This window comes from Giraffa tippelskirchi, chromosome 13 (genome assembly GCF_054371585.1).
Source record: "Giraffa tippelskirchi isolate mGirTip1 chromosome 13, T2T-mGirTip1v1.2.pri, whole genome shotgun sequence".
Lineage (NCBI taxonomy): Eukaryota > Metazoa > Chordata > Mammalia > Artiodactyla > Giraffidae > Giraffa > Giraffa tippelskirchi.
The window spans coordinates 100,606,648-100,624,111 of NC_137287.1; the positions used below are offsets into that span (position 1 = coordinate 100,606,648).

A 17,464-nucleotide genomic window follows, 5' to 3' on the forward strand; every position below is an offset into this window, starting at 1 on the left:
CCAGGGAGCGGCAAACCGCTTTCGGGGAGGTGTCTGGGAGGCTTGTCACTGCCCTCTGGGGATTTGTTTCGTTCATCAAACGAAAAGGAGAGAGGAAGGGACTCATGAGCATCACAGGGAAAGACTGGACTGATTTAGACACCAGACAATCTCAAACACACACACAAACACATGTGCACACGGGCACCCACAGGAGACTCTCAGAAAGACAGACAGCTCAAAGAGAAGGACATATGGACACAGGAAGTCAACAGTGGGAGACAGATGCACAGACACCCTCAGACAAACCCTGACCTGCAGGCCCTTGGAGAGAGACAGAGACAGACAGTGATGCTCCCACCTGCTGGGGTGTGGAGGGCGGGGTTCTGCAGGGGTGAGGTCACCCCCACCCTGCCTGAGCTCCTCCCAGCCAGGGGGTCCATGCAGTGGCCAACTGTCAGTATATCCCTCCTTGGTTCCTAGAGCCCCCACTCAACCCCCCAAGCCTGTAAATAAACTCTTGGTCAAGAATTCCTCCTCCTGGGTCCGGACTCTTCCTTGGACCTGTATCTCACATCCAGGCGATGAGCCATCCCACCTCTCCGGCCAGCACGTGGTGCGTATGTCACCTTATGGTCCAGTCTGGCCCCTGGTGGATCAGCCTTTGCAGGCTGCTGCTCTTGCTACGAGACAAGAGGAAGTGAGCCAGAGGGAGGGACCATTTCAGCTGGGGCTGCTGGGAGGCGGTGGCTTGTGCTGTGGCTTTGTGTTGAGTTTCTGGTCCAGAGGACAGCAGTCAGGATGCCAGGCCCCACGTAGAGATCTGTGTGAGTCCCAAATCTCAGGTTCCCTGTCGGTGTAACAAGGGTGCCACAGGACTAAGCCCCCCAACCCTGGAGCTGCTGGGAAAGGTCCATGAGATGATAACTCAGACATGGGAAGCCCTGGGAGCTGGGGCCATGCCTGTTGTAGGCGTGTTGTTAGAATGAATGGCCTTGGGAGAGTCCAGACCGTCAGTCATCTGTCCCAGAAATAAATTTAGCCAGGTTTCTGGCAGCACAGGTCTGAACCTTTTTGCTGTGGAGAGTAGGATTTATTTATCACCCTGGGAAACCTCAGCTCCCCAGAGTCTGGGCCCAGCACATAGCAGGTGCTTGGTGAATGCGCTGCTGGAATGATCATGTGGGACAGCAGAGTCCCTGAGGTTGGAAGGATACCACAGAAGAGAACATCCCTCGTGGGAAATAAGATCACACAGACCCTGGGCGTCGTGCATGGGGTTGTGGGCAGGCTGCTGCTGTTCGCACAGGTGCACTTGTGTCTCCACAGACCCACCCCACCCCTCCCCTGCCATCTGCCCCCCTCCGCCCCTAGGGCAGGTTTCCCACTTCCACAGCTTGCAGCCAGCCAGTCTCCCTACATCAGCTCCTACTATTCAAGATGTGTTAGTGAGTGCATGTCTAAGTTCAAGGTGCCCGTGAATTGGGTTCTGGTGAGGGTTCTTCCTCAGTCATACACGGCCGCCTTCTTGCTGTGTCCTCAGATGGGCTTTCCCTGGCATATGTGCAGAGAAAGTGAGCTCTGTGGTCTCTCTTCCTTTTTGTTTTTTCTGTTGGCTGCACTGTGCAGCTTGCAGGATCTTAGTTCCCCAGTGCAATTCACAGTTCAGTCGCTCAGTTGTGTCTGACTCTTTGCGACCCCATGGACTGCAGCACACCAGGCTTCCTTGTTCATCACTAATTCCCGGAGCTTGCTCATACTCAGGGATTAAACCCAGGCCCCAGCAGGGAAAGCTCTGAGTCCTAACCACTGAACCACCAGTGAATTCCCTTTGATGTCTCTTTTCATGAGGACACTAATCCTATAGGACCAGGGCTCCACCCTTGTGACCCCAGTTATCCTTAATCACTTACTTGGAGGCCCCATCTCCAAATATAGCCACATTTGGGAGTTACGGCTTCAATGTATTATTTTTAGGGGGACACAGATTCAGTGCATAATACAAAGTACCCTTCTGCTCCAAGCAGAGGATTTGGGGAGGCAGGTGAGAACTGCCTTGTTCGCAACCAACTCCTTGTTGGTTTATCTTAGCACCAGCCCCCCACTGTAGGTCTACATCTCGAGCTCCTGCACTGCTGTGGAGGTTCCAGGCTCCTGGCTGCTTGCCTGACTGTGTGTTGAACAATGCAAGCTTCTTTGCTGCCTGAGTACCAGGGTAGGCCAGATACCAGGGAGAGACCAGTAAAGGGGATGCCTTCTTCCTTGGAGCTGGGAGTCCCACATGGTGATGGCCAGGGTTTGGCACTGTAATAGGATGTAAAAGTTGCTCTGGAGCAACCATAGCTGGGCTTTGAGGGTTGAAGAGGAGTCCTTAAAAGACTGGGCAGAAAGGCTCCTGCTTGCCAGTCTCATGTTGGCTGTGGGGAAGCTGCAGGACAAGGAGACTGCATGCTGATGGGCAGACAGACAGTGACAGTAAGACACAGACCAAGGGATGGCTAAGTCATGACACATGCATTTTCTTGGAAGTCATAGCAGATAACCTGGGTGCTATTTACAAAAGAAACCTCCAGTTACATGGGAGAGCTTACAACTGCCAGAGAAAGCCAGAGAAGGAAGTGGCCGCAGGGGCAGTTGGAACTGGGGTCAGAAGCTGGATTAGGAGGAAGAGGAGGCGAGAGGGCGTCTTGGGCAGGTGGATCAGCCTGGGCAAAGACCCCACCAGAGGGAAGCAGAGGTTCTGCTCAGAGGGCAGCTCAGATGCTGCCGGGCGGAGAGGACCGTGCAGGCTGTCAGGAGGCAATTGGCATGAAAAGTGGGAGGCCAGGGTCCCAGGAGAGTCACGCAAGTCCTTGTGAATAACAGCTGATGCTTACGGGCTACTTGACATGTACTGGGCGCTTGATAAGGAATTTAGCCATGTCCTCAGGTCACACGTCTGGCCATGGGTAGATCTGGGGTTTGGGTCCAGGCAGCCAGCTCCAGGGCTTCTGCTCACCCTGCTCCTGTTGTTTGCTGACTCCAATTCAGTTCCAGAGAGCCCAGGGGTGCAGGAGAACCCATTCTGCCCTCATAGTTTCTCCGGCCTCTCCTGCCATGTGACCTTGACCATCATTGCATCTCCTGCCTCTGCTCTGGATGAGACCTAGAATAGCTGAGCCCCTCGTGGTCCTAATGGAAAGGGGCACCCCCGGCAGGTGCTGAGACCCCTCCTGACCAAACCGGTCCCGCTGACCCTGAAGGCCCACAGCACGCGGCCGCCGTTTTGATGGAGGAGCTATTGAGAAGTGGCTCAATCCCCGCCGCATTGTGGGCCGATTCAGAGCTGAGCTCTTTGTCAGAGAGGCTTGGAGACTGAGCCCCCTTCACTTCCCCTCTCCTGGCGCTGCCCCCAAGCCCCTCCGAGCTCATGTTGGGAAACATCAGGCTCTTGAAAATCAGTAATTGAGAGAAACACTGCTGGTTTCCAAGGAGCACACGGTGACTCCCGAGTGGCGAGGGCAAGCCAGAGTCACATTGTTACCACGTTCAGAAACACACACACACACAAGCGCACGCACCCCAGTCTCTTTGGTATGTAAATTAGGATTGGTGAAACTAAAGCTGTCCATGTTTGTTATAAAAATGCAAACAATATAGAAATACAAAAAGTATAAAGGATAGATGCCTTCTTTCAGTAGTAGTCATCATGAACAATTTAATTTTTATCCTCGTTTTTGCTATAAAAATGGGTGCATATTATAGATCTGTTCCAGTTTCATTATTTCTGCTTGGCAATAATTGCAAAAATAGCCATCCATCCTCAAACCTATATAGGTCAGCTGTTCTCAGCCAGGCATGGTTCTGTGCTCCCCAGGAGACACTGGGCAATGTTGGCAGACACTTTTGGTTGTCACAACTTGACCATGATGGTGCTACTGGTTTCTAGTGGGCAGAGGCCAGGGATGTTGCTAAACATTCTACAGTACACAGGCCCCACCACAGAGAATTATCCAGCCCCCAAATCTCAGGAGCACCAAGGCTGGGAAACGCCACTGTGGGATTTACCTGTCTTTTTTTTTGTGTTGGAGTTTAGTTGCTTTACAATGTTGTTAGTTTCTATTGTACAGAAAAGGGAATCAGTTATACCGATACATATATCCACTCTTTTAGATTTCCTTCCCATGGAGGTCACCACAGATCATTGAGTAGAGTTCCCTGTGCTAAATAAATAGTAGGTTCTCATTAGTCATCTGTTTTATACATAGTGTATATATGTCCATCCCAATCTCCCAATTCATCCCACTCCTCTTCCCACCTTGGAACACATAAGTTTGTTCTCTACAGCTGTGACTGTGTTTCTGCTTTGCCAGTACGTTCATCTGTACCATTTTTCTATATTTGACATATAAGTGATATGGGCTTCCCAGGTGGCACAGTGGCAAAGAATCCACCTGCCAATGCAGGAGACGCAAGAGACACGGGTTTGATCCTTGGGTTGGAAAGATCCCCTGGAGGAGGAAATCGCAATCCACTCCAGTATTCTTGCCTGGAAAATTCCTTGGACAGAGGAGCCTGGCGGGTTACAGTCCATGGGTTTGCAAAGAGACATGATTGAGCATGCATGCATGCATAAGTGATATTTCTTTTTCTCTTTCTGACTTACTTCACTTTGTTTGACAGTCTCTAGGTTCATCCAAGTCTCTGCAGATGGCACTATACTGTTCCTTTTTTATGGCCAAGTAATATTCCATTGTGTGTATGTATCATGTCTTGTTTATCTATTTCTCTGTCAATGGACATGCTTCTATGTCCTGGCTGTTGTAAATAGTGCTACAGTGAACATTGGGGTGCATGCATCCTTTTGAATTATGGTTTTCTCTGGATATATGCTCAGGAATGGGATTGTTGGGTCATATAATGGCAAGACAGAGAGATACATATATACAAGGGTTAGTTTAGTGGAATTTAGATGGTCTCTGGTTGTTCACAGCCACAAAAACCCCTGCAGAAGTGTCCTCATACAAGTATGCTCTCAGGTCCTTCTGCGGATTTTTCTGTTGGATACAATCTTGGAAGTTAAAATTGCAAGCTAAAAAGGTAGCGTGCCTTTTAGATTTTGATAGGTCCTGCCACGACGCCCTCCAAGCTGATTACGGTCATTGACGCTGCCACTGCAGACAGCTCACTCACCCACGCCTCCTCTCCTCAATTAACAAAGCGCATTTGATTATTTTAAATAACTTTCCGTTGCACCTCTGTGTCCATTGACAGAAACCGCTCTCTCTCACTGCAAATTCACTCCATTCTGCCAATAACTCTCGAACGTGATTGATATTTTGCTGACAGTGGGTGTTTAAAGATGTTCGATGTCGGTGACAATAGGGAAAAAAAATCCCATTAGTTCTTTCCATTTGGGTAATAGCAAGAAAGATAAAAGACACGGCTTTGTCTTTCCTTATTGAAGGAGCGTTTAATCACGAGACTCTAAAATGATTACACAGGCCCTCTGCTCGCCCTGGAGTTGATTTTACCTCTCCATTCCCACACACACTTTGAGACTCAGGGCTCACCCATCACCCAGCTGCACCCTCTCCCACAGGGTGACCTCCCACAGGGTGACCTCGGGATGTGTGGGCTGAAGCCCAAAAATGAGTGAAGTGCTGCACACTTTGCCACTTGGGTTCAAGAAGGCAGTTCGCCTACATGCAGGACTAGGTGTCTTACTAGTTAAAGGAGATGCACAACATAGAAGGGTATGTGGGATTGATGACTTATCATTCACATCCTTTAAACCTGACCCTGTATTTGTTGGCTAATTAGTGCACCTTGACTGTATGGTCCCCTGGGCTTCCAAATGCTTCCACCGACACTGGGACAGACCAGCGTGGAGCCTTCTCGGTTAGACTACAGAGCTGAGATCTGGTGCTCCCATCCTGAGATGCTCTTGAGCAGAGTGGGGTAGACAAGAGTTGAGAGAGTGATGCCTGCATGCTGGGGAGCTCAGGGAGGGATCGGGGGAGGCCCAGCAGGAAAGTGTGTGTGTGTTCATGCATACTCGTGTACGCAGGTGCAGTCCAGCAGGGGAAGAGGGAAGGGAGGGAAGGAGTCAGCCAGGCGAGGAAAGGCTGGAGGTGGCTCAGGTGGACGGAAGGAGTGGTGTGAGTGTGGCCTGTCTTCTGTCGTCCCATTTGCTCTACAATACAACACTTTCATCCCCAGAGTGGCCGTCAGTTCAGCCGGTGCTGGAGAGAGACGGGAGACACAGTCTCACAGGACAGCTTTGTGTTCAGCCACACTTGTCTCCCCTTTCCAGGCGAAGGGACTAGACGACCACCTGGGACCTGGGTATCACCTTGGGCTCCTCAGCCAGGGCACCATGGAGGGGCGGTCAGGCCCTCGCCTGCCCCACAAAGAGCATCCCTAGCTCAGCACCTAAACTCCCAGGGCCCATGAGAGGCACCCGAGGCCAGGGCTCCACTGGCCTCGATCCCAGGCTGAGGGGCTTGACCTAGCCTCCCCCCAGCCCCTGAGAAGTGCTGCCAAACCCAAGATGACAGCATCTTTGCCAGGAGACCTCTGGGAAGCCCCATTCCGGGGATCAGCCGCCTGGTTTGGAGACCGACAGACGCTTCTGTCTCTTTTACTGTGAATGTAATTGTATGTGCTCGAAGGTTAGTGTGCAGGAGTGTGTATTACAAGGAAGGAGCCATCCCCTCTTGGGCACCCCCAGGGTCACCATGCCTGGCCCTTGGGCCATGTAGATGCATGTAGTCACTCACAGAAATTAGTGTGCATCATCCGAATCACTTTTATTTTAAAATACACGCGTCTGTGCTTTCTTAAACAAGGATGGTCTCATCTCATGGGATAGCTTCGCTTGCTCAGGGAGAAGCACAAATCTGTGTACAATTTGTCGTTGTACACAAATCTGCTGGCAGTGCCTTCCTAGGTTGTGTCAGCCCCTTGGAGGGGGGGTGTTTAAGTGGTTCCCAGGAATTTTGCCTTTTCACCTGCAGTGGGCCTTCCTGTGCTTCTCTTTATACTTGAGAACACTGTGATCCTTTATGCCATGCATTTCTTGTGTGCCTGCTCTGGGGAAGGTGCTGGGAACACAGAGAATAAGCGATGGACACTGGCTTTCTGGGAGGGAGAGGCACAAGCCCCTGATGAAAGCTACAGGGAACGGTGAAGCAGGCTTGGGGCATGGGTCCCAGGGCCCAGGGCAGACACTGATGCTGACAGGATGCTCAGCATGCTTCCTGAGTAAGTGACACTGGAATGGAGACCAGGAAGGAGGTAAGGGGGGAGCAAGCACAGGCTCGTGGGTAAGATCATTCCAGACAGAAGGAGGGGCTCATGCAAAGGCCCTGGGGTGGGCTGTGTTTGGGCCTCTTACGGAGAACAGGGGCTTCCCTCCCTGCCTGGTGGCTCAGACAGTGAAGAATCTGCCTGCAATGCAGGAGATACTCGTTCCATCCCTGGTCGGGAAGGTCCCCTGGGGAAGGGAATGGCAACCCACTCCAGTACTCTTGCCTGGAGAATCCCATGGACAGAGGAGCCTGGCGGACAACAGTCCATGGGGTCGCAAAGAGTTGGACATGACTGAGCGACTCACACTTTCACTTTTTTTCACAGAGCACAGAACAAAATTCTCACTAGAGCAAAGAGAGCTAATGGCAGAGAATCCCAGGAAACCTGTATGTGGAGATAAATACCGAGGAGGTGATTTGTCTGGTCGGGGGTTCTCGCTTCAAAGTTTTGAGAGATTGTTACTTTGCTTTTCAGAGATGCTCCCAGCTTGCACTGTCCGTCAGCTATGGTGCTGACAGAGGGACCTGCCTTGCTGGGTCTTCTCTAGCCACTGTGATTCCACCGCCCAGCTCAGGTCTGTGTGGGGCAGAGGACAGGTGTGGCCCAGAGCCTGGGGTTCTGGGTTCCACATAATGAGGCTTCCCGGGTGTTCTCCTTGCAGAGGTGCTGCCAACCTGAGTCTGTGGCTGCAAACTGACCCATACAGTTCTCACCACAGCCACATGGTATGGGGACTGGGTCAGCCCTCCTTGTTTTCTCCCCCAAATGAGGACACTAAGTGATGTGCCTTGAGGTCACAGTTAAAGTGGCAAAGTTGGGATTTGAACCCAGGAATCTTGGGGGCGCACTTTGTGTTCTGAATCAGTGCCCTGAATTCTGCCTTGAGCAGCAATGTGGGGAGCCCCGGGCTCCAGTGCAAGGCTTGCCCCCACCCCCCTACACCCAACACTGGACAGCGTCGTGGACAGTATCTCATGGTTATGTGCTCCGCTGTCAGGCGCCTGGCGCCCAGCTGCATGCTTGGCACAGAGTAGGGGCTGGGTAAGCGTACAGTCTGTCTTTAAAAATGAGAAAACTGGCCTAGATTTCTGCCCACCTCCCGAACCTTAAGAGAAAGATCCGTTCCTTTACTTACAAACGGTCTTACCCTAAGAAATCAATGTGCTGTCAGGGGTGTTTGAAATGGCACCAGGAGTGATCAGAAAGTTATTCCTTTGACGTCTGGCTCAATTTTATTTGAAATTCCTGGAGGGGGAAAGGAGCTGGGTTCTTATTCAAATGCGGTGGGGGAGAGGGGCAGTAAATGAAGTGGCAGGAACCCCAGGCTGGCTGGGGCTCCTCAGAATGACAATGAGGCCTGCCCGGGCCAGTCTCATCCAGGCAGGCCTAACGAGATTAGATTTTCATAAATTTCAGACAGTGCCAATTCCTAATTCCTCAGTGTGCGGCCAGGAGGCCAGACAGGGCCGCCTGCACGGACTGCTTGTTAACCAGGGAGCATGCCGGCTGCCCCTCCGCCCAGAGCAGACACAGGGCGGGGGACAGTTGGGGGGGTCGTCTGGTCTGGAAACCTCCTGTGGGCTGGCAGGAGCTGGGTGGACTCTGGCCCAGCTCTCCAGCCAAGGAAAGAGAAAAGATCTCCAGCATCCGGCTGCTTCTCCGATGATTAACTGAAAACCCAGTGTTGTGCCCACACGTTGCATGGCAAATTCTGCACCAGCCCCTCTCCCCATTTACAGCCAGGAAGCAGCCGAATAGGAGTTGGAACTGAGGCTCCTGCGTTTGGTTTAGGTCTGGCTCCATCACTCAGAACAGGGAGGCATAAACTTGGTTGCAAAAGAATTGCATCTTTACCTTAACCACCCCTAACAGGAACACGGGTACCAAACCACAGGGCATCAGCAGCTACTTGCAATCCGGTCGCCAGTAGAAACCACAGACTTCCTATTCATGGAAACCTGCCGGGTCACATTTAATGTGATAGTATCCCAGGTCACTTGTGTGATCCTGTATGTTCTTCCTATATCGAAAGTCTGGTTGAGAGTTTGAGAACTATATTTTGATAGAGTTGGGTTCCTTTTAAAGCCTCACATGAATTTTTATGCAGTTTAATTTCATTTTAAAATACGCATTCTGAGAGCTCATCCTGGCTCCCCCAGCTGCCGGGGAAGGAAGCCATGGGGTCAGGACTGCTCTCTGACTCCTGGCCTGACAGAACCAACACTGCCCCTCGGGGGTTTGTGGGAACTAAGTGGGGAGGGATGTCCTGTCCTGGGCAGGCGCTTGGCACTCAGATAGAGACAGAGGAGAAGGCAGCTGTGTCTTTATGCAGTTTCATGGGAGGTGCCCAGAGCTCTCCCAAATGCATAGCACGAGGCCTTTCTAACAACCATCCTGTAACTTTCCTCTGTGTTGGTGGGGAGGTGGGGACCACTGGCCAAGATACTGGCTTCATGGACCACATGGCAAGTGATGCTCTAGGCAGTCTCGACCTAGCCTGGCAACCAGTCCCATTCCACACGAGCGCCTGACTTGAACCAACACTGTTCCTGACATTCTGGGACCATGGTACCCAGGGCCATTGGGTGTGGGGCTGTCAGCCTAACCCATCCCTGAAAGAACAGGCTTGGGGGTCTGGCTTGAACTGTCTGGGCTTTGGCCAGTCATCTTCCCTCTTGCAGCCTCAGTTTCCTCATCTGTAAAGTTGGCGGCGGGGGTCATATTAGTGTCTATTTCACAGAATGCCGCTGAGGGTTCAATAAGATGATACCCAAAGAGATTCGGGCCACACCTGGCCCTGAGGGGGCTCCCAGACGCTACGCCTCACTAGTGTCAGGCGATCTGGGAAGGGACCAGAGACGCCTGTATGCTCATCTCAAAGTGACTGCATCCATCTCTGGAGGAGGAGACACAAAAGCAGAGTCAGGCTGCTCCAATGAGGCGGACGAAGCTGTTAATTTGAAGTTATTCACGAGGAAAGAAGACGCTCAATTAAATTAGAGTGACCTTACTTTGCATGTGGAAGCTGGGCTTGGCTACCCCCAGAGAACCTGCCATATCCATCACCCACCCCAAGGGGGAAATTACCAAGGAAAATGACAGGACTACTCCCCCATGGTAAGCAGACCTGATGCCCAGAACAGAATGAGGGAAGTGTGATGTTTCCTCCCCAAAGACTCCTGTTCTCTGCACAGGTCCTCGAAGCAAGGACCGGTGCCCATAAGTCCACCTGCCACCTGGGTGACCTTTTCTGACTGACTCTGGGACAGAGGCCTGTGAAAGCATGCTCAGCATTTCCAGGGCATCAGCCTGGATGAGGGGTGTCTGCTGTCCCAAAGGCATGTTGAGGGTTGCTGACAGTGGATCACCCGCTGTCTCCTGCCCTGTTCTGAGCCCTTGACATATACTTTTTCATCTTTCCTGGAGCTCTCAGGGGTGCATATGCCCAGGGTCACACAGCCAGCAGCTGGCAGATGCAGGATTAGGCATCTTCTGAGGTGTTCCCACATAGGAGGGGGAACTGACAGATACTTCAGGAAAGCTGGGAGTGTTTAGCAGGAGATAAAGGCCCATTCCCCTCTCGCTCCCTCAAGGAGGCTCTGGATTTGGCACTGGCCCTGCCCTTTGATCTGGAGCAACTTCTGTCTGTGCCTTGGTTGGCTCATCTGCATGGCGATGGCTCTCATAGATCTGGTGGAGGTGGGCTCAGTGCAGGGCCATGTGTGTGTTGTACATGTTAGCATCCTGACTAGTCCCAGTGAGTGGTTGCTATGACAACAGGGAGTTTGGGCTGGGGACCAGCCCGCCACCCCCTCCTGTGAGGCCTGTGAGACTGAGGACGCTGAGGCAGGATCAGTGTGGCTCTGCATCTTGGGGGCTCCTCTCTTGGCTGGAAGTCTAGAAGCCACCCATCCTGCAGACTTTGGCTGCTCGTTGCTTTTAAAACTCTTTGAATATGCTGCCAGCATTAAAGGCCAGGTGGCTTCACCAACAGCTTCTAGGTTCTGGAGAGATGAAGAGTTGTGGCTGCACTGGCCCAGCCTGCCTGAGGCCTGTCTGGTCTGCTGGGGTTTCAGCTAGCAGTGCATGTCTGGAGCACCCTGTGGACCTGATGAGGAGGAGCTCTTGCTTGATTAGTGATGCCTGCAGTGGGAGCAGGAGTGAGGAACTGGGCATGAAGATCCACAGGGGCCAGGCAGGTGAGGTCAAGCAGAACTAGGGCCCAGGTGGAGCTTGGGGCAAGTGGACAGCACAACCTGTGTTAAAAGGGTGGCCACCCACAGCTCTGTTCGTTACTTTGGGTGGGGACAGGACTGTGGATGAAAATGCCCTCAGGCCTCCCATTTGCCCCCTGTTCCAGAAGATGCTTTCTGAAGTATGTCCCAGAGAGGTGGGTTCATGTTCCCTGAAGGCAGAATCTCCAGGAAGGAGCACCCTGAATGTGAACATTCATTGTACTTTCCGGGGAACCAGAGTGCCCTCACCCCATAGCCAAGGTCAAGACACCCAGCCTAGACTTATTTTTACCTTATTGGTTGGGATGAATCACCTGCTGGCCGGGGGGCCTCTCCTGACCCCCTCAATCCCCCTGTCCCCGTGCCTCCCTGTCTTTGTGCATGCTCAGTTGCTCAGTTGTGTCTGACTCTGTGCGACCCCATGAACTATAGCCCGCCAGGCTCCTCTGTCCATGGGATTCTCCAGGCAAGAATACTGGAGTGGGTTGCCATGCCTTCCTCCAGGGGATCTTCCTGATCCAGTGGTCGAACCCATCACTTATGTCTCCTGCATGGGCAGGTGGGGTCTTTACCACTAACACCACCTGGAAAGCCCCCATGTCTTTGCACACTCTGAAATATCCAGCTAGGTCCTGCTTGACCCTCTCTCTTTAGGCGTATGGGTTTGGACTGTCCTTGTTTGCTTTGGCTGGTGTGATGGGGAGCCCCTACTAACCATGGTTACCTTGAGGGAGTATTCCCTGAGTGCTGGCCATGTGGGCCCCCACACGGCCTCCCCCTTTCACGTGGGGAAACCGGGATGGACTCAGAGTGAGTGAGGGTCACAGAGCCATCCTGGGCGTCCCCAAGGAGTGTTGTGCCGGCCCCGGAGCAGCCTCAGGGACTCTGCAACCCTTAGGAGTCTCCCTTCCCTTCTGGCCACGACTCTAGGCCTCTGACTTCCAGAATAGAGCCTGGAAGTGCTTCGTGCTCTCCTGAGAATTTTGCTCCGCTGTCCCCCATGTGTATTTGTGTGGGGTTGTGGCCTAGAAACCAGTGCGGTCGCGTTAGTGCCTTCAGCACCCTGGGCTCCTTTCTGGGGGTGATGCTCTCACTCTGACACTGCACCCCAGAAAACCGGTCCTCCTGCCCTTTAGGGGTCGGGAGAGCTGTGGGCTTTGTTCACACCCACTCGGCCTGTAGGGCCTCATCTGTTGCCCCATCTGGGTGCCTCCAGACCTGTTGCCTCAGCCACCGGATGTTACCTGGAGGAGGGCAGCGGCCTGGCTGGGAGCCTGCAGGCCGCCAGGCCTGGGACGGAGACACAGGCAGCGCACACCTCCCTTGCTGCAGGCCAGGCGTGGGCAGGGCGTCTGGAGACGGGCGGAGGAGGGCAAGTGTGCCTACCCCCAGGTCCGGGCCGGGGTGAAGAGTGCACGGTGTTGGGGGAGGGGATGCAGGCCCCTCTGAGGAGGGGGTGTGGGTGTTGCACAAAGCCAGCCTGTGTGTCCCCTGAATGGGCAGCTTTATCCCAGGCCCTAGCGCACAGGCCCCAGACCAGCCTGTCTGGGGAGGCAGGAGGTGTGGCCACAGCCACTGGGTTCCAGGCCAACAAGTCCTCGCCTTTGCCAGCTCAGGCCCCGCACCCTCCTGGCGGGAAAGTGAAAGAGTCCCTCGGAGGGTTTGAGGCTTGTCCGATTTCCTGCCACGCAGGGCCCAGCCTTCTCGGGCATCAGGAAGGACTCACCAAAGTCCCTGGCTACTTCATCGTCCCTCCTGGTCCCTCCCAGGGCAAGATAAGGATGTGGCTCCCACCCCCACCCCTAGGCTGGAGCCAGGACCCAGGCTTCAGATGGAACTCTGGGTGCAGCGGTGGACATCCAGTGAGGGAGTCACCAGTGAGGAGTCTGTCACATGACCTGAACCTGGGTCCCCTCACCTGTGAGACGGGATGATGAAAAAGCACCCATATATACACTCAGCCCTGCACAGAGATGCTCAGCCCTGGCACATTCTTTGTCCCTATGGTCCTGTGGACCATAGGATATTAAGCAGCACCTTGGCTCTCACCCTCTCGATTCCGGGAGGGCCCTTGGTTGTGTCACTAGTGTGTCACTAGTATCACCAGTCTGAGCCACTAGTGTCCTCAGACATTGCCACGTGTCCCCTAGGGGGCAGACCCACTCAACTAACAGCATCAGGCAGACTTTGGCACGTCTGGACAAAAAGGCTTAACATGGTGGGAGAAGGTGGGTGTCCCGCAGAGCCTGGGTAGGAAGAAGGGGTGGCCCGGGCTCCAGAGAGGGCTGTGGGCGGGCTGTGTGCGGAGGGGTTCTGCTGAACCAGCAGGAATGTCCACCCGGACGCGTCGATCTCCCGCTGGAAGCGGAGGCTGGTGGCAGGAGGGGCTGCCCTCGCAGGGTCTGGCCGAGCCCTGGGTGCGTGGCACATGGCACACGATGACACAGCGCACCTCTACTGCCTGCCTTCCAGGCCCCACCTTTGCCCGCCCCCACTGCTCCAGCTTCCTTGTTTCTGTCTGAGAAGAGGAAGCGCTGAGTCAGTGGCCCTGAGCTTGAACCTGTACCCCTGGGGAGACCTCGGCTAATTGCTTGTCAGTGCCGGGGGGCAGGGCGGGGTCTTCCTGCCTGCCCTCTGGGATCTGGGGAGGCACATTTCCTGGCTCGTCCGTGGGCAGCCTCAGACCAGGGGAGGCTGGCTGGCTGTGCCCCCCCCCCGCCCCCTATCAGCCAGGTCACTGCCCGGGCCCCCAGCCTCTCACCCGCCACTGCTGGGGGCTCTGCTGGCATGGCACATGGCCAGCTGCCAATCGGTCCTGACACAGACCCGCTCGAGTCAGCAGAAACCGCCCCGACTCTGGCAGGATCAAAATAACCTCTTTCCTTTTCCAGCACTTGAGGGTTTTTCCGCTTTCTGGGGGAAAAAAACAAAACAACCCGAAAAAAAGAAATGAGAGTTGCAGTGTTTGCAACCTCCCGGAATGTGGTTTTTTTGAGGCCTCTTCCTGGAGGTGGGGGTGGCCCTCATACCCTCCCATCCTGTCGAGGGTGGTGTCTCTGTGCGTCTTGTGTGTGTGATAAATATGTCTGTGCGTGGGTGTGTTATCTGTGTTTGTGTGTATGGGTGTGTCAGAGTGTTGGGGGTGTACAGGGATGTTCGGGTGTGTGTGTGTTGGGGTGTGTATATTGGGGTGTGTGGGTGCTCAGGAAAGCTGGCCCTGAGCCCCTGCCTGCTCTGGGGTCCCCAAGGTCTCACGTGTCCCCTTGGTCTTGCAGCGGAGCTGGAGTTCGTTGAGATCACCATCATCGTGGTGGTGGTCATGGTGATGGTGGTGGTGATCACATGTCTGCTGAGCCACTACAAGCTGTCCGCTCGCTCCTTCATCGGCCGGCACAGCCAGGGCAGGAGGAGGGAAGACGCCCTGTCCTCGGTGAGTGCCTGAGCTTCCAGGGGCCTGGACGCCCCCATCAAGTGTGCGTGGTGTTGGGGTTAACTGCTCACAATTGGGGCAGACGGAGCAGCTCCCAGCAGGGTGGGACCTCGCCTTCCCCCAGATCTCAGCACCCACGCCCCTCCTCATTCACCTGCGCCTTCGGCCACCCCTGCCCGCCGGTGGGTGTTCCTCCGCAGATGGACCAGGAGGTGGTGCAGAGTCCATTACTAAACAGTTTCCATCTCCACACCTGTGAGGTGGAATATAACAACCTGAACAGGAGCAGCTGTGTGACTGGCAGGCTGCGGATCACAGAGAGGGCAGCCCTGGGGCTCTGTGGGGAGCACGTCCCTGAGCCTGTGTTAGCCAGGCATTGGGGGGACAGTGACAGAATCAGGCCGGGGCGGCCAGTGTGGCCTCTCAGCTCTGAGGGACATCTCTGGTGCCCAGAGTCTGTGGGACTGAGCCACGTCGGGCTGGCAGGCCTATTCCTGGCAGGTTTGGGCATCTCCGCTTGTGTCAGGCTTCAGTACGTCACCAGGCTGCCAGGGCAAGGAGCGTGTCTGCTCAGGCCCCTCGACCGGGAACACGGGGTGCCCCAACCCTGAGGCCCCGTGTGCCCGGAGGGCGCTGTGCTACTGCTCAGGAGCATCTGAGGCTCACCTGTGTGTTTATTTGCTGTTGCCCAAGTGACGGTGCCAGCAGCTGCACTGCCACATCTGTACTTAGTGATCTGCCCATCTTACAGAGGAGAAACTGGGGCTCGGAGAGGTGGGAACATTTGCCTGAAGCCACACAGCTTCTAAGCGACAGCTTGAGGGAGGCCTATTTTACCCCTCTCAGATCCTGCTGCAAAAGAGGGCACTTTGGACAAACGGGAAGACCGCAGCCCAGCAGCTGTGCTCCAGGGCGGGGCATCTCACCCCTCTGAGCCTCAGTGTGCGCACCTGTAAAATGGGAGGGGCTCGCCTCTCTCCTGCCCCCCCTGCACGGTCATAGGGAGGGTGATGTTAGTGGAGAGAGCTGGGGAGATGGCAGAGGTTCCCATGTGAGGGATCTTGGTCACCATGGAAAGGGGACAGCCGTGTGGGCAGCACTGGGACTTCACGCCCAGATGGAGGCCAGGATCCAGGTTCTGGTTCCTGAACATCTGAGGTTAAAAGAAAGTACCCCTTGACATCTACCAGCCACCTGCACGGGCCCCTGGGGATGCCCGGCTGGGTAAACAACAGACGCTTGTTAGACCTGAAATACCTGTGGCGGCTCCCCTGGGGCCCCTGCTAGACAGGCCACATTTGCAGAGTCTTGGGGCCCCATGACCTCCCAGAGAGACCCAGAGACAGCCATTGTCTGCTTGGCGCAGGGCCCACCCCTGGCATGGCTGTCCTCCTGTGGCCTCTTTTCAGGGTGACCCCTGGGAGTTCATTTCCTCATCTGTTCGAGGGTGGGGTTCACGTTCAGGTAAGCCCTGTGCCCTGAGACCACACGTCCCAGCTGGCGCTGCACCAGAGAAGCTAGAAAATACCGCATGATGACGACAACGGAGATGCCAGCCACTGCAGTGACAGACCGCAGCTCGAAGTCTGCAGTTGCGGGCAGGTCGGGGGTCACCTGGGTATAGATAGACCTGGGCCAGCTGCCCACTCTATCAGGTTCTCTTGGCTCATTCCCATGGACTCTTACTGTGGCTGCGTTCACCCAGCAGCAGCCTTGTTAGTGGCGTGACAGACCCCCTGGCCCTTGATGGAGTCAGCTTTCGGACCCCTGATCTAAATGGGGAAGCCATGGGCAGGCTGGACAGGCTCTCCAGGGATGTTTTTAGGAAGAGAAGGAGGTGTTGGGAAGTGGAGGGGGCGAGAGAAGGAGCTGCCAGAAGCAGCACGTGGGTCTGGCACTGGGACCCGGAAAGGTGTCAGGGCCATTCACTGAGTCAGGGAACAGGGTAAGTTAAGACTCAGCCGGTGGGCAGGTGCAGGGCAGCAAGCTGATGCCGGGTTACTCACAGCGGGGCTGGGCTGGGACAGGAGCGGAGATGCTGTGGGAGCCTGGGGAGGGGCCTCTGGTGGGTGGGTGGTCCTTGGAGGCCTCCCTGGAGGAGGAGGTGACCTCCAGGTGCACAAGTTGGGGTTAGTCAGGTGGCAAAGATGGCAGTGATTCTCGGGTCTGCAGTGGGGCCTCCCAGCATTGACTGGTGTATTCCTAAGCTCTCTGGTGGAGACTCCCTGGGCTAGGGGGTGGGCAGAGATGGTTTGAACCTTGGATGGAAGGCCTCCCAGAGGGGTTTTAGGCAAGTTCACATTTATCCAAGCTGACTTTGGCTGCTTGCACCCTTCTCCAGGGCTCCCAACTTGAATGGGGAGCAGGTGGGTGTGCCCTCATCTGTTTCTCTGATGCCCATGTAGGCTGTGCCAGGGGCCCATCTGGGGGCCACAGACCCTGCCAGGGCCGGCTTGAGTCCTAATGAGTGCGGAGGCAGCAGAAAAGGTTTGGATCCCAGCCCTGCCTCTTACCAGCTGGGCCGATG

The 17,464-nt window shown here is 54.8% G+C and overlaps 1 protein-coding gene across 11 annotated transcripts in view; it reads left to right on the plus strand.

The window, feature by feature from the left end:
* PMEPA1 (prostate transmembrane protein, androgen induced 1) overlaps positions 1 to 17,464 on the plus strand; it is a 55,068-nt gene that overhangs the window by 35,696 nt on the left and 1,908 nt on the right. For 4 of the 11 annotated variants that reach the window (XM_081552927.1, XM_081552935.1, XM_081552925.1 and 1 more), the window contains exon 2: positions 14,783 to 14,937. In XM_081552927.1, the coding sequence (XP_081409053.1) occupies positions 14,827 to 14,937 (111 nt within the window). In that variant the 5' untranslated portion in view covers positions 14,783 to 14,826. The other 7 variants (XM_081552929.1, XM_081552933.1, XM_081552926.1 and 4 more) reach the window with 5 other exon arrangements.